The sequence below is a fragment of the Sus scrofa genome, chromosome 1 (genome assembly GCF_000003025.6).
Source record: "Sus scrofa isolate TJ Tabasco breed Duroc chromosome 1, Sscrofa11.1, whole genome shotgun sequence".
Taxonomy (NCBI): domain Eukaryota; kingdom Metazoa; phylum Chordata; class Mammalia; order Artiodactyla; family Suidae; genus Sus; species Sus scrofa.
Window position 1 is genome coordinate 130,916,204 of NC_010443.5, and position 27,508 is coordinate 130,943,711.

At 49.1% G+C, this 27,508-nt stretch overlaps 2 protein-coding genes across 3 annotated transcripts in view; both read right to left on the bottom strand.

The window, feature by feature from the left end:
* KNSTRN (kinetochore localized astrin/SPAG5 binding protein) lies at nt 753–13,969 on the bottom strand. 2 transcript variants are annotated; one of them, XM_005659751.3, is made up of 9 exons: nt 13,406–13,969; nt 13,148–13,242; nt 8,816–8,945; nt 7,963–8,010; nt 6,216–6,333; nt 5,927–6,020; nt 4,123–4,178; nt 3,047–3,121; nt 753–1,902 (listed from the first exon to the last, which is right to left on the bottom strand). In XM_005659751.3, the coding sequence occupies exons 1-9, from the start codon at nt 13,612–13,614 to the stop codon at nt 1,771–1,773; spliced, it is 957 nt and encodes a 318-aa protein (XP_005659808.1). In that variant the 5' UTR covers nt 13,615–13,969; the 3' UTR covers nt 753–1,770. The 2 variants fall into 2 exon arrangements, with proteins under 2 accessions (XP_005659808.1, XP_005659809.1); XM_005659752.3 differs by having other exon boundaries at nt 6,216–6,321; nt 13,406–13,967.
* DISP2 (dispatched RND transporter family member 2) overlaps nt 15,706–27,508 on the bottom strand; it is a 30,872-nt gene continuing 19,069 nt past the window's right edge. Inside the window, exons 10-11 of the mRNA XM_005659749.3 lie at nt 27,404–27,501; nt 15,706–25,464 (exon numbers count right to left, since the gene is read on the bottom strand). Coding sequence (XP_005659806.2) covers nt 22,198–25,464; nt 27,404–27,501 — 3,365 coding nt within the window. The 3' untranslated portion in view covers nt 15,706–22,197. The remainder of the gene's footprint in view (nt 25,465–27,403; nt 27,502–27,508) is intronic.

Sequence of the window (27,508 nt, forward strand, 5' to 3'; positions counted from 1 at the left end):
GTAAGCATCTCTGAGGTGAAGAGTGTCATGGTACATTAAAGCTTCCTACAGCATCTAGCAAAGTGAAGGCTACAGGTCACACTGAGTTCGTGTAATACATGAAATTATTCAGGCTCCAGATCAGAATAAGTTCCCAAAACACCTCCACAGGTACAAAAGGCAGATGGAGCAGCAGAGGTCAGAGAGAACAAGAGAAAAGGCGAGAGTGCACAAACGCTGGCTGGTGGTGTCAAGCAGAGCCGTGAGGCAAGGGGCCAGAACTTGAGCAAACAGGTCTCTACTAGGAAAGGTAAGTAATGGAGGAGGTGAGACAGTTCCATTCTTAAACATTAACTAGGGAGGCAGGACAAGGAAGTGGGTATCTCACAGCTGAGATTCCCCAACTCAGCTCAAGTTTACTTTCCAAGAATGAAATAAAACTTTGGGGAGATGGGGGACCAGGAATGTCAATTATGAATTCACCTGGGCAAGCAATCTTTTAAACTAGACTCATCCTGAAAATGGGTAGAAGAAAATATTCAGTCCTTCTCACTGGTGAGAATTATTTTACTGGATTTCCCTCTCAAAATATGTGGGACATAGCCAGCTGTGTGAGTGTCTGTGTATGAAGGCAGAGAATTTTAGCTCTACAAGTTAGGGCGGTACATTACTTGACTTCATTGGGTGGCTCTGGGCAGCCTCAATAATCCTTAAGAGTAGGGGCTGCTGGTGAAGAAATTGGTAGAGGTGCAAAAAAAGCTGATGCCTGAAGCCAAAATCTGACTAACTTTATTACAAAATGAAATAGAGCAAGGTCTTTGGGAAACTAGTGGGGAGGCCTGCCAAGGACTTTGGTTGACTAGGGATTCATGGGGCCAGGTGCCAGATTGGTTGTGCAAAAAGCAAACATCAGAGATATAATAATCATACTTAGGAATACAGCTAGTGATACAAACCTGGACAAAGTCTGGCACCCGCTGCTACAAATACTGAATATCCGCGGAAGACTAGCTAATGCTCTTGGAAGACAGGGGCGCTAACCACAGAGCACCTAATGAGTAGAAAAAAAATACTCTGGGTTACATTGGAGTCTTGAACATGTTAGCTAGATTAGTTCAATAGGATTCAGTGGAGGTATTTAAGTTACACTGGCTATTTTCATTTTTCATTGTTGAAGTTACAAAAATATTTATTTTAATAGCACTTAATAAAAAAAGTAACAGAAGTGATTTAGATCAGAAGCTCCCAGGTGTATTGTTTCATAGGCGTTACTGCTCTCTATACATTCACCCCATTTATTAAGCCATTTTAAGTAACTTACAGTGAGTGTGAATTTACAGGGAGGTTATGGAGCCCAACCGGGATGGGACAGAATGTATTCCAAGTTAGGAGGGGAGCGCACGGCTCCTTGGTGAAGTCTCCCGTGGGGCACCTGTGCTCCACTGTCTCTTCCTGCACATCTGAATGTGACCTTTTGGATCCTCTGGCTGTGGCTGGTTTAGTCTCCTGATTCTAATGTGTGCTACTTTGTTGCCTAGGAGGTTGATCCAAGCTTCCAGGCCCCCTGTCTTGTAGGCCTCAATTATGTACTGTGAGGCTCAGGAGAGCTGGCCAGTCTGGAAGTGGGGAACCGCTATTTCAGCATAGACTGTTCTTGATCCTATTGCAGAAACTGTTTTCACTCTGGGGATGGTGAGTCCTAGAAGATCACGGCCAAGAAGCAGATGTCCTAAGTGGCTTCCTCTGAGAGTCTGTCCCCAAGAGGGAGCCACATGGCCACTTGCTTTTTCATCACATTTCTAAGAGCTGCTCCATTTCCTCAAGGGCTGTAGTAAAATCATTTATTTGACTGTTGAATAAAGTTTGTTGTTCTAGGAACTGGGCCCTCTCTTCTTCCTTCATCTTCAACTTTATCTTTAAGGCCTATGTGGAAAGACATTGACAGGACAAAAAAAATCTTCTATAAAACTTTGACTCACAGGAAAGACAATACCATACCCAAAATGTTATGCTTCTATCCCACTGAGGAAGACTGGGAATACACTGTCTTTTTAGCATGGATTTATCTGTGCTGGTTTTAGGAACTGTCCCTCCCTACTATACAATCTGTTGTCTAAATTGGGGCAATGATATCCTCTAGGATTCAGTGTCGTACCCTATGGTTCATCTAAGCAATCCAGAGCAGTCCAGACCCAGGATCTGGGTTTCCTATTACAGGTTTCCTTGAGATACCGAGTGTCCACTGCATGGATTTCACACCGGTGTCAACTTTCAATCTGGAGCAACCTAGTGTGTTGCATGTGGCCTCACAATCTGCGGAAGTGAACATTTCTAAGAGTCTTGAGAACAGAAAAAGAAAACTAGTTGAAAAAGAAATGGGAAAATAAAGTTTTGGAATTTAGTTAATAGTAATGCCTCAATATTGGTTTCTTAGTCTCAACAAGACTATACCATAATAATGTAAGATATTAATATTAAGGGACTTGAATTCTCTGTATTATCTTTGCAACTTTCCTGCAATCTAAAATTATTAATAAAAAGTTTAAGGGAGTTCCCATGGTGGTGCAGTGGAAATGAATCCGACTAGTATCCATGAGAATGTAGGTTCGATTCCCGGCCTTGCTCAGTGGGTCAGGGATCTGGCATTGCCGTAAGCTGTGGTGTAGGTTGCAGACACAGCTCAGATCTGGCATTGCTGTGGCATAGGCCGGTGGCTACAGCTGTGATTAGATCCTTAGCCTGGGAATCTCCATATGCTGCAGGTGCAGCCCTAAAAAGATAAAAGACAAAAAAAAAAAAAAAAAAAAAAAAGCCCTTTAAAAATTTTATTAAAAATGAGTAGAAGAGTTCCCTTGTGGCACAGCAAATTAAGTATCCAACGCTGTCACTGCAGCAGCTTAGGTCACTGCTGTGGCACGGGTTCAATCCCTGGCTCAGGAACTTGCATATGCAGCAGGCATGGACAAAAAATAAAGAATAAGTAGATAAACAAGAAAGAGTCCTCCACAGATCCACCTATTGTGGTAGACAATGTTAATTCTGCCTTGGGGTGATATCTGCCTCTCACCTGCAACTCCTCCATCTGCTTTGTGGCGGTTTCATTAAAAAGCTTCAGCTCATCTTGCAGAGTTTCTAACAGCAACTAAGAGGAAAGAACAATGCAGTAATAAATCTTTATTGAAATGTAAAAACTTTCTTCACATAAACTGATCTCTTCACAGGAGCTGACTCCAGATGGTTGCTAACATCCCCTCTGTTCAGTCACTTATTGAGTGTCCACAAACATGCCAGACTCTCATGGGTGCCCTGGAGGACATCAGTCCACAGGACAGACAGAGGACCCCACCTTCATGTGCTCTGTGCCAGGATTCAGCAACAGGAACAAATCGTGATAGTCACCAAAAGGGTGACTAAATAGCCTGAGAGAGCTGAGGAAGGATTCCAAACTTTGGATTCTAAGACGACAACTGATCTTCCTGGCGAAGAGATCACAGAAGCTCCAAAGACTTTTTTTTTTTGGTCTTTTTAGGGCCACACCCACGACATATGGAAGTTGCCAGTCTAGGGGTAGAATTGGAGCTGCAGCTGCCAGCCTACGCCATAGCCACAGCAATGCCAGATCCTTAACCTACTGAGTGAGGCCAGGGATTGAACCCATATCCTCATGGATACTAGTCGGATTCGTTACCTGCTGAGCCACAAGGGAAACTCCCAGAACTCTCTTTTTCTCATTTTTTTTTCTTTTCCCAAAAGACTTTGAGCAAACAATCACATTCATATTTCAGGGGTGGAACCAAAGAAAAGACACATTTAATTCAGGCTGGACCTTTGTAAGACACTTCTCAGCAGAGGAACAAGGAGAAAAATTTGGCAAAGCATAGAATAGAGAAACCAGAAAGTTGTCTATCCTGGTCCACCCCATTATGGGTTTTAAAGCAGTACATTTTCAACTTAGATTCACTCATATTTGTAAGCACCTTTCTGCTTTCATACATTCCAAATAAAATATACACCACTCTCCTCCACAATCTGGATAACCAGAGGCTGCTTCTTGGGCTCTACCACACATATGGTAGAGATCTGCAGAGAGGTTCAGGGCCCAGCTGCCGCTGGGCCCTCACCCACTCACACCCGTGTCCTCACCATAGAGTCCATGTGATCCATGGTAGAGTCTTGCTGTGACGCCAGGGTCTCACTGCCTAAAACCAGTAGATACAACAAAGTCAGCCTCACTTAGGGAACTGCGACTTAAACAAAAGAAAACAAAACCTCCTCCACAGGCGTATTCATGAGGGAAACTTCTCTAAGCATCTGGTCCTGGACTCTCCTCTGAGTTTTTATTTTGGCAGAGACACCCACAGCTGCCCTCCAGAGCTGGATGTTTTTGTCTTCCTTTTTTTCTGTGGCATATGGAAGCTCCCAGGCTAGGGGTCAAATTGGAGCTGCAGCTGCAGGCCTATACCACAGCCACAGCAGACTGAATCCAAGCTGCTTCCGTGACCTACACCACAGCTTATGGCAACACCAGATCATTAACCCACTGAGTGATGGCAGGGATTGAACCTGAATCTTTACAGAGACAATGTTAGGTCTTTAACCCACTGAGCCACAGTAGGAATTCCCAGAGCTGGATTTTATCTCCCCTTCCTCTCTAGGTTTGGATATAGCCAAAAATTTATCTTCTCCTCAGCTCAGTGGAAAATTTGTCTAAAAGGGTGGATGTTCTGGTTTTGTTTACGATTCACAATTTTTAAAGGCTTTTCAGGCCTTAAAAAAATGTATTATTTTTGGTAAAAAGTAGTGTATACACCTAGTAATCATACAAAAACATGATTAAAGAATATATCCTAAAATGTACAGGTTAATTTGAAGACAGCACTCCTTAATCCAGTGAAGACTGGGCCCCTTCCGTGGGTGTTCCCAGGCTCCTCAACCCAGGTTGAGGCCCACCTGCAGTCTTTGGGTAATTCCTTCTTCCACTCTCCTTTCTGCTACAGGCTCTGCTCTCTAGCGACAGGGTCAGAACAGGAATCACATTTTAACCACCGTGATATCACTCATTACCCAGCTTTAGGAACCCTTGAAACAGTATCCTTTCTCTCTCTTCCCCCCTGCACCTGGGAAGGTTACCTGTAGGGTATATCCCCTGAAAGAAAATATTTCTGAGCTATTTGCAACAGCATACCTGTCAGGACCAAACGAATGGCAGAGTGTTCAGATAAGAAAGAGATAATCTTGGAGTTCCCATTGTGGTGCAGCAGAAATGAATCTGACTAGTATCCATGAAGATGGAGGTTTGATCCATGGCCTTGCCCAGTGGGTTAAGGATCCGGCATTGTCATGAGCTGTGGTGTAGGTCACAGACATGGCTTGGATCCCACATCACTGTGGCTGTGGCATACGCCAAAACCTATAGCTCTGATTTGACCCTTAGCCTAGGAACCTCCATATGCCGCGAGTGCGGCCCTAAAAAGCAAAAAAATAAATAGGAGTTCCATCGTGGCTCAGTGGTTAACAAATCCCACTGGGAACCATGAGGTTGTGGGTTCGATCCCTGGCCTTGCTCAGTGGGTTAAGGATCCTGTGTTGCTGTGGCTCTGGCACAGGCTGGCAGCTACAGCTCCTATTAGACCCCTAGCCTGGGAACCTCCATATGCGGGAGCGGCTCAAGAAAAGGCAAAAAGACAATAAATAAATAAATAATAAAAAATTTTTTAAAAAAAGATAATCTTCTGTCCACAATCACCTGAAATTACATTGGTCAGGCAAAGCAATATCGTAAGGGAATAAAGGGGAGTGCCCCCAAATCTTTAGGGCTTTGCTAGGCAACCCCTGTACTGACTGGGTCAGCTGACACCAGGCCAGACCCTTGACATATAGTCCAGAATCACCCAAGAGGAGGCACGCGGAGGATTTCTTTGAAGGCAGTTGTTGCGCTGACACTTACCTGTGTTGAGGCCCTTGCTCTCCAAAATTGCCAAACAGTTGTCCTGAAACTTCTCCAGCAGCTCCACTTTTTGAGTCAGGTCCTTCAGCTCTCCCTGTGGGGGTGCCGTGCAGGCAGATCAGACCTGTCCCATTCTTCAGGGGCAGCGACAGTGCAAACCTGGAGCCTTCACTTCCTGCCTTCAGGCACCCAGGTATGGCCAGCCTGCCCCCACTTGAGGGGCCATACCTTGGGATTCCACACGCATCACCAAGGGCGGCTGATGGCAGAAGCCTGGTGGGCTTCTTACCTGAGTTTCAGTCAACTTCTGGTGCAACTGCTTGTTGACAGCCTCTAGGAGCTGGTTCTTATCCTTGAGCTCTTCCTCTGATTTCCGTTCACTCAATGGCTTGTAGCTGTAATGATAACTGTACTCCATAGGCAGAAGGGTTAAGAGTGTGGGCTATGGAGTCATACAAACTGATTGGTTCGAATCTTGGCATCACCACATGGTGGTATATGAACAGCAGGGAGCTGAATAATCTCTCTGAGGTTGTTTCCTCATTTCTAGAATTAATACCCAGATCTCATTATTATTGTGAAGAACAAGAGAGAATACACATACAATTCTTAGCAAAGCTACTACCATCTAATAAACACTTAATAAATAATAGCCATTACCATCATCAATATTAATCCTTCTCAGAGTCCTTCTTGTTAGAATGTTGTCTTCAGAACCTTTTTTTTTTTTTTTGTCTTTTTGCCTTTTCTAGGGCTGCTTCCCACGGCATATGGAGGTTCCCAGGCTAGGGTCTATTCAGAGCTGTAGCCACCGGTCTACGCCAGAGCCACTGCAACAAGGGATCCGAGCCGCGTCTGCAACCTACACCACAGCTCACAGCAACGCCAGATCCTTAACCCACTGAGCAAGGCCAGGGATCGAACCCACAACCTCATGGTTCCTAGTTGGATTCGTTAACCACTGCGTCACGAAGGGAACTCCTTTTTTTTTTTTTTTCACCCATGGCATGTGAAAATTCCCAGGCTAGGGGTCAAATAGAAGCTACAGCTGCTGGCCTACACCACAGCCACAACAACGCAGGATCCAAGCCGTGTCTGTGACATACACCACAGCTCAAACTGTGCAATGCTGGAACCAAGGCAATGCTGGATCCTCAACCCACTGAGTGAGGTCAGGGATCAAACCTGAGTCCTCATGGATACTAGTCAGGTTCGTTACCACTGAGCCACAACGGGAACTCCCGTCTTAAGAACTTTTAAGACATACCTGGCTAACAGATGTGGAATTAAAAACCTATTTCTACAAACTTTTCAGCTTCTAGTATTTCTGTCTTCAGGACTACAAAACATCCAAGCCAGCCTCTAACAGAGAGAGATGGATCCTTCTCTAGCATTTCACCACCACCGCCACCGCCAGCACTCATTTTGAAATTTAGAGAACACTAACGACACATGGCCTCTCCTCTCCTGAGGGCTTCATGCTCCTGCTGACAGGCCAGAACTGGGTTTGAGCAGTGGTCCTGGCGTGGAGCCCAAAAAGCTCTTGTCTAGTACTCTAGACGGTGGCATCATGGATTCTGGCCCTGACAGTGGTTCTCAAACCCAGCTGTGCCTCACCCCTGAAAATTCCATTCAGATCTCTGGGGTGGCACCAGACTCTAACATGTTAAAACAAGTCCATGGAGTTACTATTATGGTGCAGTGGAAACGAATCCGACTAGTATCCATGAGGATGTGCGTTCAATCCTTGGCCTCACTCCTCACGTGGATCCGGGAATCCGGCGCTGCCATGAGCTATGGTGTAGGTCACAGACTTGGCTCGAATCTGGTGTTGCTGTGGCTGTGACTCAGGCTGGCAGCTGTAGCTCTGATTTGACCCCTAGCCTGGGAACTTCCCTATGTCACGGGTATGGCCCTAAAAAGCGGGGAAAAAAAAAAAAAAAAAAAAAAAGTCCATGAGTGACTCTGACGTACAACCAGGATTGAGATCCACTGCCCTGTAATGGTGGTCAAGTTTCACTGACCCTGATGCTTACCCCTTTCTGATGTTCCTCCTAGTGGCAGTGTCTAAAGCTTTCACCTGCCTAGAGAAGCAAAAGCAAAGAAATTGGGATGTTAGATAGGCTTACTGTGGTGATCATTTTGCAATATATACAAGTATCAAATCATTATGTTGTATACCTGAAATTAATACAACATTGTACGTCAACTATGCCTCAGTGAAACCAGAACCACGACCAAGAAATCAATCAGAGAATCATAGGCTATTGTTGTGTATGTTGTAACCAAGGCAGAACAAAGAGTTTGGTTTTCTAGAGCAAGAACCAGAGATTCCATACAATGTAGACAGTAGAAGCCCGAAAAGCCTAAGAGTCCATGTACTTTTGTTTTGGCCCAGACTATTGGCAAAAGGTAATGATGAGGAAATAGGCTTCCTTCCTGACCAGCTCAATAGGCTGACAGACCTGACGCTGCTCAAAATGGTACAACTACCTCGTGTCAACCTCACTCCGGGGAGCTGAGCACACCCAGTGGAGGGACACATATGCTGGTTACACCGGGCTCAGACCATCAACCGAGGCTAACAACTAGCCCCCTCCCCCTGCCCACCACTCAGGGCTGGTGTCTGCCCCGGTCCCGCTGCTTATATATCAGAGCAAGGGCTGAGGAAAGGATACTTCTTACCCTAACCCTGGCTGCGCCTCTTCCAAACTTATCAACCCACAGAGGGTTGTGACCAACAGTTCAGCAACACTACACTGCTCTGGGCCACTGATTGCAGGCCAGCCCTTCAGGCACCCTGCGCTCTCAGAAGCTCTTTTTCCTTACTCTTGGTACTGAGCAATTTCTAGCAAGATGCCAATGGGATACCAGTGCTCTGACTCTCACCCATTCTCTCTTCTTGGTTTGATGATTTTTGTACCATCATTCTCTGAACCTCCTGAACGAGGTTTGGAAACATCAACTTCTTTGCACTTGACAGGTAAAAGGCTCTTAGAAGTGGCTCGAGTTTGTGCATCTACAAAGGAAAACAAGAAGGTGAAACCTCAGGCATCATGACCTAACAGCTGCAACTCCATAAATTCAGAAGAATAAGACTTCCAGAATAATGGGATAGAAACCAAAAAAAAAATTTTTTTTTCTTTTTAGGTCTACACCTGAAGTATATGGAAGTTCCCAGGCTAGGAGTCAAATTAGAGCTTCAGCTGCTGGCCTATACCATGGCTCACAGCAATGCCAGATCCTTAACCCACTTAGCAAGGCCAGGGATAGAACCCACATCCTCTTGGATACTAGTTGGGTTTGTTACCTCTGAGCCACAATGGGAACTCCCCAAAATTCTTTAAATGTGACAATGCAGTGTGTTTGAAGGTAGCCAAAAGCTTGATGATACATCAGACTGAATGGCCAGCAAGTACAGATGTGAAAGTGGAGATTCACACAAGCAGACAGCATGAGAGGCAGTGTTGCAGTCAGCAAGGCAAGACACAGTGTACCCTTCATCAAACAGCAGACGAGGGGACCATCTTGTTCTGCTTCTAAGCACTCTGCCCACTCTCCTAAGGTTACCCTCAAGCTGCTTTGAGTTTCAGCTGTTGCTTAGATTTTTTGACCAGACTGGCTGTCTAACTAGTACTCTAAGGGATGCCTTTGTGGCCCCAGCATCTAGGAGAGTACCTGGCATATTTAGAGAGGTTCAGGAGTTCCTATTGTGGCTCAGCAGATTAAGGACCTGACATTGTCTCTGAGGATATGGGTTTGATCCCTGGCCTCACTCAGTGGGTTAAGGTTCTGGCGTTGCCATGAGCTGTGGTATAGGCCAGCAGCTGCAGCTCTGATTTGACCCCCGGCATGGGAACTTCCATAATCACAGATGCACCATAAAAAGAAAAAAAAAAAAAAAGAGAGAGAGAGAGAGGTTCAAAACCCGCCTATTGAATAAATAGAACACATCACAGTTTCATGGGTTGATTCATAGACCATCTCTATTATTTATTATTGGCTGTGCCTGTGGCAGGCAGAAGTTCCTGGGACAGGAATTGAACTTGTGCCACAGTAGTGACCCAAGTCATAGCAATGACGATGCCAGATCTTTAACTCACCAAGCCACCAGGGAACTCTTCGCAGACTCTCTAAACCTACTTCTCTATTTTTCTTCCCCTCTTCAATGCTGACTACTTTTACCACCAGCTTTTTTTTTTTTTTTTTCTTTTCCCCTTTCTTCTCTGGCCACCCTGGGGCATAGGGAGCCTCCAGGGTCAGGGATCAGATCTGAGCCTCAGTTGTGACTTATGCTATAGCTGTGGCAAGGCCAGGTCCTTAACCAACCATCCTGGGTCTGGATAGAAACTGTGTCCCAGCCCTCTAGAGATGCTGCCCATCCAGTTGCACCACAGCAGGAACTCCAGCCCTTTAAATTTGTTTATCCATCATTAAGTTTAGACGTTCCCTGTTTAGCATTCTGTTCTGACCTTGCTAGGCTACTGCCAGATAACCAGACAAATGGCCCTGACATGACACTCTTCTTCCCCATAAACGAGCATTTCCCCCCAAGCCCTTAGGGGCTCCAGTGCTCCACCACACATGTTTTCTACCATTTACATTCCATAACAAATTCAAGTAACTTGTTCCAGAGTTAGGCACACCCCCCCAGCACATGCACAGAGGTTCTTCTAGTTTATGCTTTCGCTTTGTTCATTGTAAACTGTCTCCTTTAAGCTTGACCTAAATTAAGAGCCATAACAATTAAATCAGGTTGAAGAAATAATATGAAGCACTGGATCAGAAAAATTAGGAAACTTTATATTTGCGTTGAACAGAGAATTATTTTGATGACTCCAGTTGCATAACAATTTGGAATAAATATCATTTCTCAGGCTAACAAATTATTCCGCTTATCAGTACATTCAGTGGGCACTTACACCCTATTTTCTGTACTCTTTCCCCCAAAACAAATATTAAAAGGGTTCTTTCTGAAGTCTGTCTGAAGTAAGAGGCAGACTTGGGTGAATGAATTTATCTTCTCCTCTCTCAAGTATTAATTCATTATACACAGTAAGAAATCTATTGCTTGGAGTTCCCGTCGTGGCTCAGTGGTTAACAAATGCGACAAGGAACCATGAGCTTGAGGGTTCGATCCATGACCTTGCTCAGTGGGTTAAGGATTCGGCATTGCTGTGAACCGTGGTGTAGGTCGCAGACGAGGCTTTGATCCTGCGTTGCCGTGGCTCTGGAGTAGGCTGGCGGCTACAGCGCTGATTTGATTCGACTCCTAGCCTGGGAACCTCCATATACTGAGGGAGCAGCCCCAGAAATGGCAAAAAGACAAAAAAAAAAAAAAAAGGAATTCTATTGCAGAGTTCCCTTGTGGCACAGCAGGTTAAGGATCCAGCACTGCCACTGTAGCAGCTTGAGTCGCTGCTGTGATGAGGGTTCAATCCCCACCCAGGAACTTACACATGCCTCAGGCACAGCCAAAAAATAAAAATAAAAAATAAATTCAAAAAATAAAAGAAGGAGGAGTTCCCGTTGTGGCTCAGAGGGTTATGAACCCAAGTAGTACCCATGAGAATGCAGGTTCAATCCCTGGCCGCGCTCAGTGGGTTAAGAATCCGGTGTTGCCACAAGCTGCAGCACAGGCTGGCAGCTACAGCTCCAATTTGAACCCTAGCCCGGGAACTTCCATATGCCCAGGGTGTAGCCCTAAATGGGAAAAAAAAAAAAAAAAAAAAGAGAGACGCTAAAGAAGGAACTAATTGGCTATGTCAAGGGAAGACTTGTTTTTTGCTATCATTTCCTAATTTCGGAATTTTTTTTTGTTTTTACATGTGCATATATTACCGATTCAAAAGCTAAAAACCAGCCAACTCATGCCTAAAATCAAAATTAAAAAACCTGGGAGGCAGCCTAAAAATGCTAAACTATTGAGGCTACACAGGATCACAAAGCTGGGACAAGGAGAGAAATCAAAGAGATGAAAACTTCCAATTTGGCTGGGGAGAGCCAGTCATGCCCCACTGAATGGGAGACACTGTTCCCTTAAGGGAAAGGCAGCATAAAAGCAGATCCAGTTTCCCCCAGCAACACCTAAGCCCTGCTGACACCAGGTGCAAAGAGAACACTTTGGCCTTTTTTTTTTTTTCTTTTTTAGGGCTGCACCCGCAGAATATGGAAGTTGCCAGGCTAGCGGTCTAATCCGAGCTACAGCTGCCAGCCTGTGCCATAGCCACAGAAACGCAGGCTTGGGGGCATATCTGCCACCTATACCACAGCTCATGGCAACGGCAGATCCTTAATTCATTCATTGATTGAGGCCTGGGATTGAACCTGCAACCTCATGGTTCCTAGTCTGATTTGTTTCCACTGCGCCATGACAGGAACTCCCACAGCACTTTAGGCTTTTGGAGAAAAGCCTATTACTTCACAGGTCAATCCTGCTAGTGCTCATCAATCAACTGCGTGGAGTCACTGGGAAGGGATCTTAACCAGCTGCTTCAAAATCTCCCACCAAAGGTGCTGATGTTTGAAGCCTGTTCTGGGCTACAATCTCTAGATTAGGCAGCTCCACACCTGCAGGCTCTAGGCGATGACTTGCAACCACAAACCAAAGAACACAAAGCCTGATGGCAAAGCAATCAAACATTGCTTTTAACCATGTCTCTTCTTCCAAGGTTCCCAAATACTAGCTAGGCCTGTCCCTTCTCTCTCACTTCACCCAAAAAAATGTTTATTATGTTCTATGTGAGACACACTGTACAGTTACAAATGTGAACCAGATACCATGTGAACCGACTGCTTCTCCCTAATAAGTATCCTGTCTTTCAAATGACTCTCTTTTCCCCTCAGTCACAACAAACCCAGTACCTCCAGATACCCCAAGTCTGGAAATAAAACTGGCAAATGTTTAAAAAGGGATTCCTAGCTTAATGGGATAACACTATAAAATAATCATCAACTTAAATCTAATTGGTGAATGCTCAGCTTGGGGGAATCCGGATATAGGGCGAATCTACAAAGTCCCACCATCTGGCTCTTTCCCTAACTCCCATAAGTCTAGACAGTCCGGTTCTAAGGGAGTTAGTGGGCTCTCAGAGCCGACAGAATGCCCTTCCCTGCCGACACCCTCCATTCTCAGCTGCCAATTTGATTCCTCGTACTCCCTGGCCTGACCACCCCAGGCAGCGCCCTGGGGGCGGGGGTGGGGACGGCATAGGCACCCACCTGCGGCCAGACAGCTGCTCAGCACAGAAGTGGGCTGCAGGGTGTACACTGTCTTAACCACGCTGGTCATCGTAACGAGGCAGCACGACTGGGGCCTGGAAGGCACAAGCTGAATGTTACCCAGGGCTGGCCCAGGGAACCCAAGCTGACGGAGGGCCCCAGGAGAGCACGACGTGGAATAGAGAAAATTCTTCAATTCCCAGTCCATCCCATGGGCCTCCTACACCCAGCCAGTCTCCAGACCCAGGAGAGCCGAACCTAGGCGCCTGCTGCTCCTGCCCGCAGGCCTCGTCACTCGAGTTCAAAAGATGCCGGGCAGCAACTGCCGTAGCGCCGACAGAGTCCGCCGCCTCGGTTTCAAATGGAAACTTCCGGTGGCCTGGCGGGAGGGGGTGCGGTGAGCTCCCTGTAGGCAGCCATGTTGTACGGAAGCCACTACTATGGGTGACGCCTTTGGGGGCTGCCATGCTGTACGGAAGGTCCAGAGTGGAGGGGCGAGCTTGAGCTTCCTGGCGATGGGTGTGAGAGCCCCCAGGTCTGGGCGGGGGAGGGGAGTGGTGCACTTCGCCGACTTGAATGGAGCTATGAACCTACCAGCGTCATATTCTGGCCTTGGGACGCAAACGCAGTCACCTTTAGAGTTCATGTCACAATCCTTTTCTTTATTTGGTCTGTGATTGTCAGGGGTGTTGCATGATGCTCAATTGCCAGGAGCATAGAGGTGGGTGGGCCGAAAACTACACCTTACGGGGTGGAGAATGGTAGAGTTAAGAAACCAACTAGTATTCATGACGATGCGGGTTCCATCCCTGGCCCGGCTTAGTGGGTAAAGATCTGGAGTTGCCCTGAGCTGCAGTGTAGGTGGCAGACGTGGCCCGGATCCCACGTGGCTGTGGCGGGCAGCTGCACCTCCCATTCGACCCCTAACCACAGGTGCGGCCCTAAAAAGACAAAAAAAAAAAAAAAAAAAAAAAAAGTCTAACCTCCTGGACTCTGCCCTCTAGGAAACAGCAAATAATCTCATAAACTAGTCAATGTGTCTCAATTCAGCTGTAAAAAAAAGTTTATATTTACCAACTGTAGTAAAACTATGAGGGAAGAGGGAAAAGCAAGGAAACCTAGTTTATTTTAATTTATTTATATTGGCAGCACGTGCAGCATGCGGACCAGGATGGAATGTACCCCAGAACAATGAGCAGTAACAACTCTGGATCTTTAACCCATTGCACTACCAGGGAACTCCAAGGAAACCTAGTTTGTTTGTTTGTTTATTGCTTTTTAGGGCCGCACCCACTGCATATGGAAGTTCCCAGTCTAGGAGTTAAATTGCAGCTACAGCTGCCCGCCTATGCCACAGCCACAGCAATGTTGAACTGTTTCTGCAACTTATACCACAGCTCATGGCAATGCCAGATCCCCAACCCACTGAGTGAGGCCAGGGACTAAACCCTTGTCTTCATGGTTACTAGTCAGGTTTGTTCCTGCTGAGCCACTATGGGAACTCTCAAAACCTAGTTTAAATTGTAGTTCAAGGAAGACATCAGAGGTGATGTTTGACTAACAAAGGATGAGGAGGAGTTAATCAGGTGAACAATGGGGGAAGAGGAGAGAAATGTGAAATCTCAAGGTAGGAATGGGCTTTTCCTAGAGGGACGAAAAAAGATGGGAGAAGAATGTCACCGTCAAAGCTGGAGAGATAAGCAGTCAAATGACAGTCAAATGGTCTATCTTTGTAGACCAAAGATAACCAGGTTGTAGTTCAAATATAAAGAGATTTTTTTCCTTAAGAGTAATTAGAAGTCTTTGAAGTATTAGAGCAGGAGGGTGCCATTCAATTTATATTTTAAAAAGTTCACTGTGACTACTACTCCATGGAGAATGGACTGAAGGAGAGCAAGAGTGAAATTAGAGAGAGTTGGGAGGCTACTGTAATTAATCAAGTGAGAGATGATGGTGGTTTGGCTGAGATGATAGTGGTGGTGGAGATGGAGAGAGGCAGACGCACTTAAGACAGCTTTTGGAAGCAGAATCTCAGGACTCAGTATTAGACTGGATATGGGGGAAGGAGGGGTAAGGAAGAGGGATAGTTTAAGGATGACTCCCAGGCTTGAATAATTGTGTGGATAGAGTCATTATTTTGTGTTTGGGGGGGTGGGGGCTGAAAATTCAGCTTTGAACATGGTAAATCTGAAATGCCTTTGAGACATTCCAGTGGAGCTGTCAAGCGGGCAGCTGGAAATACAGGCTTTGAGCCCAGAGGAGAGTCTGGGTTGGAGATATACTATTGTGAATTATGAGTATTTGTATGTATTTAAAACTATAATATTGGATGAAATCACCAAGGGCAGAAGTACAGAGAGCCTTAGGACCAAGGACAGGAATGGCAGTACTTAGAAACTGCAGTGATAAGAAGGTGCCAGCCAAGAAATCTGATAAAGAGGTGCTGAAGAGGTGAGAAGAACACAGAAAGGGTAGTTCCTAGAAGCTAAGGAGGAGGAAGTGGTAAACTGCTGAAGGGAGTGGTAAACTATTGAAAATAACTGCAAGGGCAAGCAAGATGAGAATTTAAAGAATTTAATTTGGCAACAAAGATGTCATTGGTGTATACAAAATCCTGTAATGAATAAACTCATGCATAAGTTTTCTCTCATACACCCAAAAGTCATTGGTGAGTAAAGGAAGAAGAATTTTGGTGGAGAGGTTGGAGTGGAAGCCACATTGGAACAGGCTGAAAAGTGCAGGAGAGATGAAGAAGCAGCGACGGCAAGTGCAGAAGAGAGTTTGTGGATGTAGTAGAGCAATTGGGCAGTAACTGGAGGTGCATTGTGGGGGTCAAGAAAAGGTTTTCTTTTCTTTTCTTTCTTTCTTTTTTTTTTTTTTTTTTTTTTGCTTTTTAGGGCCGAACCCACGGCATATGGAGGTTCCCAGGCTATGGGTCCAGTTGGAGCTACAGCTGCCAGCCTACACCACAGCTCACGGCAATGCCGGATCCTTAACCCACTGAGGCCAAGGATAGAACCCGAAACCTCATGGTTCCTAGTTGGATTCGTTTCTGTTGAGCCACGATGGGAACTCCAAGAAAGGGTTTTCTCGAAGATGTAGATAACAGTGGATACATGTGCTAATGGGAATGAGCAGCTGAGAGGAAGAAAAGGATGCTTCAGGAGGAAGATGGCATGATCAAAGGAGCAAAGTCACAGAGAAAGGGGCAAGGCAGATGGTACTTAGAGTAGCATCTTCAAACCCTTTTGTTCTTGTACCCCTACAAAATATATATTTTCAAAATGTACCCTCTTCAGCGTTCCCACTGTAGTGTAGTGGGTTAAGAATCCAACTACAGCAGCTCTGCTCACTGCAGAGGTGCAGGTTCAAGGCACTGGCCTTGTGTAGTGGGTTAAAGGATCCAGTGCAGCTGCAGCTGTGGCCTGGATTCAACCCCTGGCCTGGGAACTTCTATGTGCCACAAGTGTGGCCAAAAAAGAAAGAAAGGAAAAAAAAAAAATATATATATATATGTATATATATTTCCCATCTCTATTTAGCTATGTGAACATATGTAATACAGTTATAATAATGTTTTGCTTTGCTGTCTCAAGGACTTCCCCAAGCATTCTCAAGTAGTCTTTTTTTTTTTTTTTTTGGTCTTTTGTCTTTTTAGGGCCTCACTCGGGGCATATGGAGGTTCCCAAGCTAGGGGTCAAAATGGAACTGTAGCCACTGGCCTACACCACAGCCACAGCAATGCCAGATCCAAGCCGCATCTTCGACCTACACCACAGCTCAACAGCAATGCCCTATCCCAGACCTACTGAGCAAGGCCAGGGATCAAACCTGCATCCTCGTGGATACTAGTCAGATTTATTTTCCACTGCGCCAAAATGGGAACTCCACTGCTTCCCTCTCTGTAATAGAAGGGAGGGGGAGAGAAGAAGTCAAGAGCTGGGTAGGTAAACTGGGGACTTGATGTCTTGAAGGTAGGGAAATTTCTTTCTGATGCCTCCAGGTTTATTTCTGAAGAAGACTTTTTTTTTTTTTTTTTTGTCTACTTAAGGTAGGGGTGCAAGGAGGTGAAGGGTTTCTGGGTGTTTGAGGAAGGTAGACAAAGTATGAAACGATTGCTGGAAAGAATGGAAAGTAGAAACTAGGATGGAAGCTAGCTGCTAGGTGGGACTGAGGCTGCAGCTGAAGTTGATGGTCATGAATTCAAATCTCACAAAATCAGTCTGCCCAACTCAGCGATTTTATCAATCCTAAAGCTCTTGTTTGATGTTTGTGAATTTGGTAAAATGCTGGCCTTTTTCCTATGTTGATGTATAACATGAATAATCACACAGAGGCCTGATGATAATGCTAAGTTTATCAAGGTCCTTCCAGTGCTCTTCAGCACAGGGCGGCTTGGGACAGCCAGCCATTTACATAGCACATAGTGGCTTTCTTTTATTTCTTGTCTTTCCAGTGAACCGAGTTACAATTTTCTTCTCTTAAGCATAAATACCTCCACAGCTTGAGTTGTTGTCATCCCTGTGAACAAGGGTGAGGGCAGAAAGGTTGAGGAAAGTCTGTTTTTCCTGTCCCCAATCAAGTGGGATCTTGCTGCACGGCATGGGTGCCAGAGAGCTGCCATTGCCCAGGTGTGTTCTCAAAGGCTAAAATGACGCCAGCACAGAAGAAAAAAAACTCTCCAATTTTTTTTCTTTCCCAATACCACTCACCTGTGTCCCTGTCTTGTCATGGACTGGGAGAAAGTGGAATGCACTGGAGGGGGCTGAGGGTGTTTGGCTTATAAATCTCTTGTGTGATGTCTCTTTCAGAATCAGGTTCAAGCTGAGATTTGCCTAAATACCATGGTATGGGTATATTGCTGTAAATAGCCAAGATTCTGCCAGACAAATCAATCTCTAATATTGTCACCAAAGTGTCATAGCCAAGGAAGGATGATGGGTTTTTCATAGTAACAAACTATAGCAAGTTATATTTTAATTTTAATTTTTTTTATTTTTTGCTTTTTAGGGTGGCACCCACAGCATGTGTAAGTTCCCAGGCTAGGGGTCAAATTGGATCTACAGCTGCTGGCCTACACCACAGCCACAGCAACTTGGAATCTGAGCTGCATCTGCGACTTAGGCCACAGCTCACAGCCATACCGGATCCTAAACCTACTGAGCAAAGCCAGAGATTGAACCTGCATCCTCATGGATACTAGTTGGGTTCATTACTGCTGAGCCACAATGGAAACTCCGCACGTTACATTTTTAAAACATATAGTACACATACTCATGCTCTGGGTGTGAGCTCAAATAGGAGAAATGACCTTAAGTGCCAGAGGAATGGAACGAAGTGTCTCTGTGTTGAGAAACCATTTCTTGAATTTTCCAGAGCAAATGTGAATGCTTTGACTGGCTTTCCCCTCCTTCCCAGCACATGTCCAGGGCCATACACTCACTGTAACCACTCATGATGGAACAGATCTGTGGAAACTCAAAGGAAATGGAAAATGCTTCAAATCATGCTTTCCAAAGTTGAGGCTAGAGAGGAGGGTGGGATAGTTCAGTGTTGTGGGATGCCTGATCCAGGCCTCCCTAGATGTGAGGTGAGGCTCTGGATTACTCCTGGGTTCTTGCAGTCCTTTGGGCCCAGTGGCATAAAGAACAAACTCAGTCAGTACATCAGCTGCTTTGGCTCATCTGCCTTCCTGAAGTGTTGTGTGTCCATGGCCCGCAAGAAGGGGGACCCAGAAATCCTTGAAGAGTGCCTCCATTGTGCCCAGATCTCTGATGCCCACCCCTTCATATTCTCTCCAACATTCCAGTCATTGTATTCCAGGCCAAGTTTTGGGTTTTTTGTTTTTGTTTTTGTTTTAAGGGCTGCACCATCAGGTATGGAAGTTCCCAGCTAGGGGTCGAATTGGAGCTGCAGCTACCACACTACGCCACAGCCACAGCAATGCCAGACCCTAGCCACATCTTTGACCTACCCCACAGCTTGCAGCAATGGCTGGATCCTTCACCAACTGAGCAAGGCCAGGGATTGAACCCGTGTCCTCATGGATACTAGTCGGGTTTGTTACCGCTGAACCACAACGGGAACTCCCCAGGCTAAGTGTTTTTTTGTTTGTTTGTTTTTTGTTTTTTGTTTTTTTGTCTTTTTGCCTTTTCTAGCGCCGCTCCCGCGGCATATGGAGGTTCCCAGGCTAGGGGTCCAGTTGGAGCTGTAGCTGCTGGCCTATGCCAGAGCCACAGCAACGCGGGATCAGAGCCACGTCTGCGACCTACACCACAGCTCACAGCAATGCCAGATCCTTAACCCACTGAGCAAGGCCAGGAATCGAACCTGCAACCTCATGGTTCCTAGTCAGATGTTAACCACTGCACCACGACGGGAACTCCCCCAGGCTAAGTTTTTGAAGCTCCTGTCCCAGACACCAATGTGTCCCCCTGCAAGACATGAAAGAGGATGTGGGGAGCAGGTTCTTTGCATCCAGGGCCCAGCTGCCCTCCCACAACACGGGGCAGAAGAGCCATGGGGAGTTGCTGAGAGGCAACTAAGATGCTGGACTCTCGATCGAGTCAAGGCCAGACTTCAGCTCATGCTCAGGAAGGGCTCACCTTTTCCTCCCTCTGGCTGGCGGTCTCAGCTGAGACCAGAACTCTCTTGGCCTGGCTGTGCAATGACAGGATAGAGTGCATGGTACAGAGAGGCCAGGACAGAAAGGCTGAATTCCACTTGGCCATGAAGTGAGAGGTTCCAGCAGACCTTTGGGGAGATGGTCCCAGTGAAGTTCCACTCACTGCTTCTCCTTCCTGGTGTCAGAAGTCAAGTGGGTTTAATGTACTTAACATTCGAAGGAGCCGACCTAACCCGTCATTCCTTCCCGTGGCATTTTCTCTTCCATAACTCCTCCATCTCACTGGAGTTCCTGCCCCATTTCTCCTGGGCTACTTGGAGTGGGAGGTAGCTCTCAACAACATAGGAAAACAGAACAAAACAGAACAAAAAACATCCCCTGATTTGCCTCCAGCCCTGCCGCAGACTGGCCCCAGAAAAATCTTTCACCTCTCACCCACGAAATGACCTGGATCCGCGGTTTTCACACCACATTCTTTGGAGCTGCCAGGAGCTTCAGGGTTTCCCCAGGGTCCCCTGGGAGGTATAGGAGAGAGGGAGGTTGATTTGGCTCCGTACTCCCCCATCCAGAACCCACCAGTGTCACTGCTTTTTATCTGTTTTATATACTGTTTCCACACAGGGATTCTTTGAAGAAAGGATCCTGAGGCTACAAAGTTTGAAAACTTCTAGAATAACTGATAAGTTCCCTCCCTGACCGAGACACTTGGATGCCTGAAGCACAGCTCAAGCCATTCCTCCTCCAGGAAGCCTTCCTGGTTACCAGTCCTGGGTACTAGAGCTCCAGCAATACTCAGGGTAACAGGCATATGGCCCTCAGTGCATGCTGCATGGTGCCATCAGTGACCCATGGATGCCTGTGTGTACACATGAACTGTTTCCTCAGCTAGAGGGTGAGCTCTGAGGGCAGATGTTCGATAATCCCTCCACATTCCTGTCCCCTTGCAGTGCCATAGGTGTTTAGTAAACTTGCCGATGCTCCAGGTGTCATGAGCTCTCACATGGGACAAAACGTCCAGAGAGACCCTTTGCTTTGGGGAGGGGGCGTCCGCCTGTAGTCTGAGTGCCCCCAAGAGACTTGTCCTTAGGAAGTTGGGGCCCTGACTTGTAAAACAGCTTCAAACTTATTCCTAAAAAGGGCAGGCCTGAGTTCCTGCCTTCACTGAACTCTGCTCAACCTCTGCTGCCCTCAGTGCCTCTACTGGCAGGGGCTCTCCACGTACTATGGGCATGGAAGAGTGCCCCTGCCCCTGCCCCTGACCTGGGGAATCAGGTCACTCGGGATGCCTCATGGCTGGAGCGGGAAGGGAAGCACAGGGGAGATTCAGAGGAACTCCAGCCTTGCTCAGAGTTTAGCTCATTCTGGAGATGGAGGCTTAAGGTGGAGACAGGGGAGTTTACTCAAAAAACACCTGCAAGCAGGTTGCTAGAGGGTGTCAGAGGTGAAAGATCAGGGCAGGTAAGAAGGAGGTGCATGGGAGTTGCGGTGGAGTGAGTCAGGAAATCTGCTCTGCCACTTACTAGCTGTGTGACTTGGTGTAAATCACTTAACCTTACTTAGTCTCAATACCTTTGCCTGTAAACTGGAAGCAAAAGGACCTGACCAACTGTGGGCTACCCCATATGGAAGTGGTGAGATTCCTAGGATGCGATGGGTGTGGAAGTGTTCTGCAAACTAAAAGATGCAGGATGCAAGGGATTCTTAATGGGGAGAGGACCTGTCCCATCTGTGCCAGAGCAGCTTCCCATGAGGGACCACCCAGCGATTTAGGGATGCTCTGAGGCTGACTATTCATCCTCTTCCTGCTTCATTCCCAGCAGCCATTTCTCTGCCTGGCCTTGACAAATTTCTGGTCTAATGGGGGTATGTGAGGTGGGCAGGCAGTTCAGGACAGACGCTCCAGCCCAACTCTGGCCCAGAGAACCCTCCCACAGAGAAGTCCTGATAAAGAGCCCCTGAAGGTGTGAGGCCCAAGAGGCTGCTGAGGTTGCTCAGGGCTCTTTTTGTTGGTGAGGTGTTCCAGCAGGATCCCAAGGACTGGGTCCCTTAGTCCCACTGAATCTTGCTGCTTGGCAGGGGGGCCAGGTCAGCCTCCCCTGATACATACAGCTACACACCTGGCCTTCCCCCTTCCAGAGGTGGGGTGCCTAGGTTGGCACCATGCGGGCAGATAGGCCCTCAGCAGGTCACAAGAAGAACTTGGCCTTTCACTCCAAAGACACCCCCCTCCCCGACTGAATCCTCCAGATGTGGGGAGTAAGCAGCAGCCCAAGGCTGGAACATCTGGCAGGGTTTAAAATCCACAGCTGGAGGGTAAGACCTCTCCATGAGGACGTGGGGAAACATCATTAGGCTCCAGCCTGGTGCTGGCCCTGCCTGCTCATCCCTGACAGGCTCTGCGCCCCAGGCACTCCCTGGGCCTCCCTCAGCTACTGTAGCCTGAAGTGTGGGTGCTGGGTCTGCGCAGCCAAACGTCTGGCAGATCTGGCTGGCTGTTGGGCAGCACCACAGGGCTGCTGTCTCCTGGTCCCCCACGGCCCTTCCAGGATGAGCTGCTCTGGTGGGATGTGGGCAGTGATGGGTCGTAAGTAGACTCCCTCAGCGCCAGCCACAGGGTGTCCCGCTTCCCGTTCAGCTGGCCCCGCTCAGGTACTGTCTGCTCAGTTTCGTCCAGGTCCTCCGGGGAGGCACTCACAGAACCTGGCACACGGGCACTGGGCTCAGAGGTGCTGAGGCAGGTCTCATCAGAAACGCTGAGCCCTTCCAGGGTGCTGGCTGAGGAGCAGAGGCAATCAGGAGGCTCCACTACCTGGGGCTGGGGCTTGGGGGAGTGGGCTGGCGCTTCTGGTGAGGCCTGCAGGGGCTCAGCCTTCTGCCCTTGGGAGTCTGGCCTCGCCCGGCTTTGGGGACCAGGGCCAGCCTGCTTATAGGGGGAGGAGGTCTGCAGGGCTGGGCACTGGCTGAAGACTGCCTGGTGGTCCAGGAACAGCTCTCGTGGGGAGGCGGGGGCTGGCGGGGGCCGGGAGCAGCAGGGGCCATCATGCAGCTGTAGATCCTCAGAGAGCACTGAGGGCTGGTGAGAAAGCTTGCTGGTGGCTGTACTGGTGTCAAAGCTGGGGCTCCGGCGTCGTGCCAGGGGCTGTAACTCGTACTGCTCTGAACAGGACCCGGGCGCTCCTCCTACTGGTCCTGGTCGTGGGCGGCCTGCCTTCTCCCCACCAGGCTCCCCAGTTCCAGCGTCCCATGGCAGGTGGGCACAAGGCCAGAGGATCTGCCCACAGTTCTTCTCTGGTCCAAAGAAACAGCAGAGAGATTGAAAGAAGAAGCTGGCAAAGCCGCAGCTGACGCACTTTACCATCATGAGGACAATGCCCAGCTTGCGATAGAGCAGCACTGTGGCAGGCAGCATAAGCACACCAGCCGCGAACAGGGCGGCAGCTCCCACCGCCGTGGCGCAGCTGGTCTGGCGCAGAGAGAAGGCTACACGGCTCAGGCGGTCAGGATGGGGGCACAGGTGATAGGAGATGCAGTAGTTGACAGTGAAGTCTACTGAGAGGCCCACAGAGGCAGAAAGAAAGAGGGCCTCAGCAGTGTTGAGCTGCCACTCGAGCAGAACCAGGAGTCCCACAGTGAGCAGCACCGTGCCAGCCACAGCCGCTACAGAGAACAAGCTGAGCGGAACATTCCAGGTGCCCAGTAGCAGTGTGGCAAAGGCCAGGGCTAGGGCCAGGCCCAGCACCACAGCAGGCTCCGTGCTCAGGCTGTGCTGCAAGCTGTACAGCTCCAGACGGCTGGTGAACCAACCCCGGCGGAGGCCTGGAGGTGCCCTGCCCAGCTCGGCTGCCAGCCAGTGGCTGACCTCAGTGTAGAAGTGGTGGGCTTGGCTGTAGTCTGGATTATACTGGAAGTTGGTCTGGAACTGCAGGACCATAGCCACTAGGCCACCCTGGGTATTGTAGCGGGGCCCTAGGTCCCGGGTGCTCTCTGGGCCTTGCTCCAGAGCCATAATCTTGAGGCAGTGCAGGAAAAGCTGGGGGGCCCAGGGGAAGCCTGAGTGGCCACAGCAGAGGCCTGGCCCCAGGCGGGCGCAACCGGGGCTCTCCATCCAGCGCTGGAGGGCCTCCACAAAGCACAGTGTGGGCCAGCCCTCCGGCTGGGTCCCAAAGAAGCTCTGATTCCGAGCTCTGTGGCAGAGGGCCAGCAGCCAACGCTGGGCCTCAGGACTACTGGCCGAGAAGGCAGGGTCACTCACCAGCGAACTGTTGCTGCGAGGGTCCAGGGGGTCGCCAGTGTCCACGGGCAGGATGCCCCACACCAAAACCACGGGCATGTGGCCGCCCTCGCCTTGAGACAGCCGCTCGAACAAGAACTGCTGGCGGTACTCAGCGTCGAAGCGCTCGAAAGGGTGGCTGGGCCGGAAGACCTGGCCGCGGGGCGGCGGCAGCGTGGGCAGCCGCAGACGGGGGCTGACACCGGCGATGTAAGCGCCCCCCGCCGCCAGCGCGGCGAACCAGCAGATCCAGATGTAGCGGAACTTGATGACGCCACAGGGCAGGAGGCGCTGGAAGAGCAGGCGGGAGGTGCTGGCGGCCGCCCTCCGGAGGCCGCGGAGCCGCCGGTGCAGCGCCAGGGCCAGTCGCCGCGGCGCGCCGCCGACCCATGGACCCCGCGCCCGGGATGCACAGCTGCGCGCCAGATAGCGCTCGTGAATCACGGCGGAGGAGGGCAGCCAGGCCAGCGTGAGCGCCAGGTGCGCCAGCACGGCTGTGCCCATGTAGAGCGCGAAGCAGCGCACGGCCGGGAGACGGCTCAAGTAGCTGGCGTAGAAGGCTGCACCTGTGGTGAGGCCTGAGACCAGCAGCAGGTAGCCGAAGTGGTGCATGGTGCGGCCCACGCGCTGCGCCAGGCCGCCAGCGGGCAGCTGGTTCTTACTGAGGCGCCACAGGTCGAAGAAGATGAGGGTGTGGTTGGCGCAGACGCTGCTGAGCAGGACGAGGGCCGCCAGATTGACGAAGGGGAAGTAGGCCATTCGGAAGGCCACTCGGTAAAGAAAAAAGGCAACCAGCAGGGAGCCCAGCACCCCTAGCAGCACCATGAGTGTGAGGAAGAGGGAGCGCAGGTAGAGGGCGATGCTGAGGAAGATGGCAACCAGGGCCAGCAAGGGGTACACTGTATCCTGGGCCAGGTAGTGCAGCAGCAACTCCTGCTTGAGGCCCAGGTCCATGCCAGTGATGGATGTGTAGTTGTCAGAGAGCCTCCAGGGGGCAGCTAGGCGATCCAGGTAGATGCCCATCATGGAAGCACCCTTAAGGGTGGGCAGGAAGAGCAGGCTGTACTTGAGGGAGGGTACCTGGTAGTCAGCAGTCTGGGGACTCAGAAAGTCCCTGTCCAGCAGGAAGTGCAGGAGTTGGTAGACAGCACTGCTCTGGGAGCACTTGGTGGGAATCTGAGCACAGCGTGGGGGCTTGTCCTTCCCGGGTCCTAGACAGGAGGGCACCAGGGCACCGCGATGGTAGTAGAGGGCACAGGCCCGCAGCAGGGCCAGTGTGCGGGCTGTGTCAGCTTGAGTGGTATCCAGGCAGGAGGAGCGGTTGGAGAGCACGGCCACATAATTGCCCAGAGACCAGCTGGGGCAGCACTCGTTCACTGCTGTACGCTGGCACAGAGCCCCAAAGTGGGTATGGGAGCGAATCTGGAGGGCACACACAGTGGAAGAGAGCTCAGGGGAAGTGCAGGGGCCTAGATTTCCCCACCGCTATCCAAGGCCCTCTCAGCTCCTTTCAGGCTGCGGGGCAGAGGCAGAGAGTCATCTTGACTGCCCAGCAAAACCTGACTGGTCAGGCCGAGGTCCAGCAGCTACATCTGGACTCCATCAAAGAGGAGCATCAGGAATGCTGCCTGAGGCCTCAGCCTGAGAAGTCTTACCCTAAGGACCCCAGCAGGTCACACCCCCCAAACTCTGCACTGCCTGAGTCAGGAGTAGGTATGGAAGTGGCAGCCACAGATGCAAGTGTCCAGGAACCAGAAGCAAACACTGGGAAAAGGGGAGGTCAAAACATTCCAGGATCAGGGTCACTGCCACTAGCCCCCTACCCCCGTCCACATTCTGAGGGACAGGGTTTCAGACCTCATGCCTGTTTTTTCCCCTCCCACCCTGCTCTTGCCATCACAACAGGTGGTGTAAGTTACAGAGAATGCCGGCCTGGGAATCAGAGGCCCCGTACTGCTGTCAACTGGCTGTATGGCAGTGGGCCTGAGATCATGTTGACAATAGTAACATTTATTGAGGATTACAACTGTCAATCAGTATGCCATATTTTTACAAACTCTGTCTTGTTTCATCATCACAACATCCCTGTGACGAAAATACCATTATTATTCTCATTTCATAGATACAAAGACTGAGGCACTAAGAGGTTAAGAAATGAGCCCGAAGTCACACAGCCAAGGCTTTGAATTCTGGCATCTAACTACAGGACACATGCTGTTTTTTTAATTTTTATTTTTGGCTGCCCTGCAGCATATGGAGTTCTCTGGCCAGGGATCAGATCTGAGCCACAGTTGTGACCTACAATGCCACTAGATCCTTTAACCTACTGTATGAGGCCAGGGATCAACCCTGCATCCTGGCACCACAGGGGGAACACCTAGAGCACATGATCTTTTTTTTTTTGCCATTTCTAGGGCCTCTCCCGTGGCATATGGAGGTTCCCAGGCTAGGGGTCGAATCGGAGCTGTAGCTGCTAGCCTGTGCCAGAGCCACAGCAATGCAGGATCTGAGCTGTGTCGGCAACCTACACCACAGCTCACGGCAATGCCGGATCCTTAACCCACTGAGCAAGGCCAGGGATCAAACCTGCAACCTCATGGTTCCTAGTTGGATTCATTAACCACTGCGCCATGACGGGAACTCCTAGAGCACATAATCTTAATCAATGTCTTTTGGTACTTGAAATACTCTTGTGTGGAAGTGAGCGGCTTCAGTTACTCAGTGGTATTCATACTGTTTTTAGTAGCAAATCTTTCTTCACATGTTATGGTACACGGTTCTCCAGTTAGCACCAGTGGATTGACACTGCTTGGGTTGATGAAGGTTTGGGCCTTGGGCTGGGGCCTCCTCTATAGCTCCTGAGGCTCCTTTTTAGGACCTTTTGAAAATCTTCAGGGTCTGCAGGGTCTGTCTTCCAGCACCTGTGTCTTGGCTCTTTTTGAAAACAGCTGACTCTTCTCTCCCCACCCCAAACCAAAGCCTCTCAGCAGGGTTGCAGTACTTTTTTTTTTTTTTTTTTTTTTTTGTCTTTTGTCTTTTTAGGTCCACACCTGTGGCATATGGAGGTTCCCGGGCTAGGGGTTGAATTGGAGCTGTAGCTGCCATCCTATACCACAGCTCACAGCAGCACCAGATCCTTAACCCACTGAGTGGGCCAGGGATCAAACCCAAGTCCTCATGAATACTAGTCAGGTTCGTTAACCACTGAGCCACAACGGGAACTCCAGGGTTGCGATACTTTTTAAAGCAAGGAGTGCTCCTCCCCAGTCCAGCCTGGCAGTTCTGGCTCACCTTATGATCAGGTAGGTCCCTGGTATCCCTGGTTCCCTCCCAGCCCCTGGCACCTCCCCATCCAGCTCACCTGATCCTTTTCTATGCGACACATGGAATGGATGGCGTGCAGGTTCCACAGGCTGCCCGCTGAGGTGGACATGAACACCAGCTGTGCGTAGCTCTTCTCTGCAAC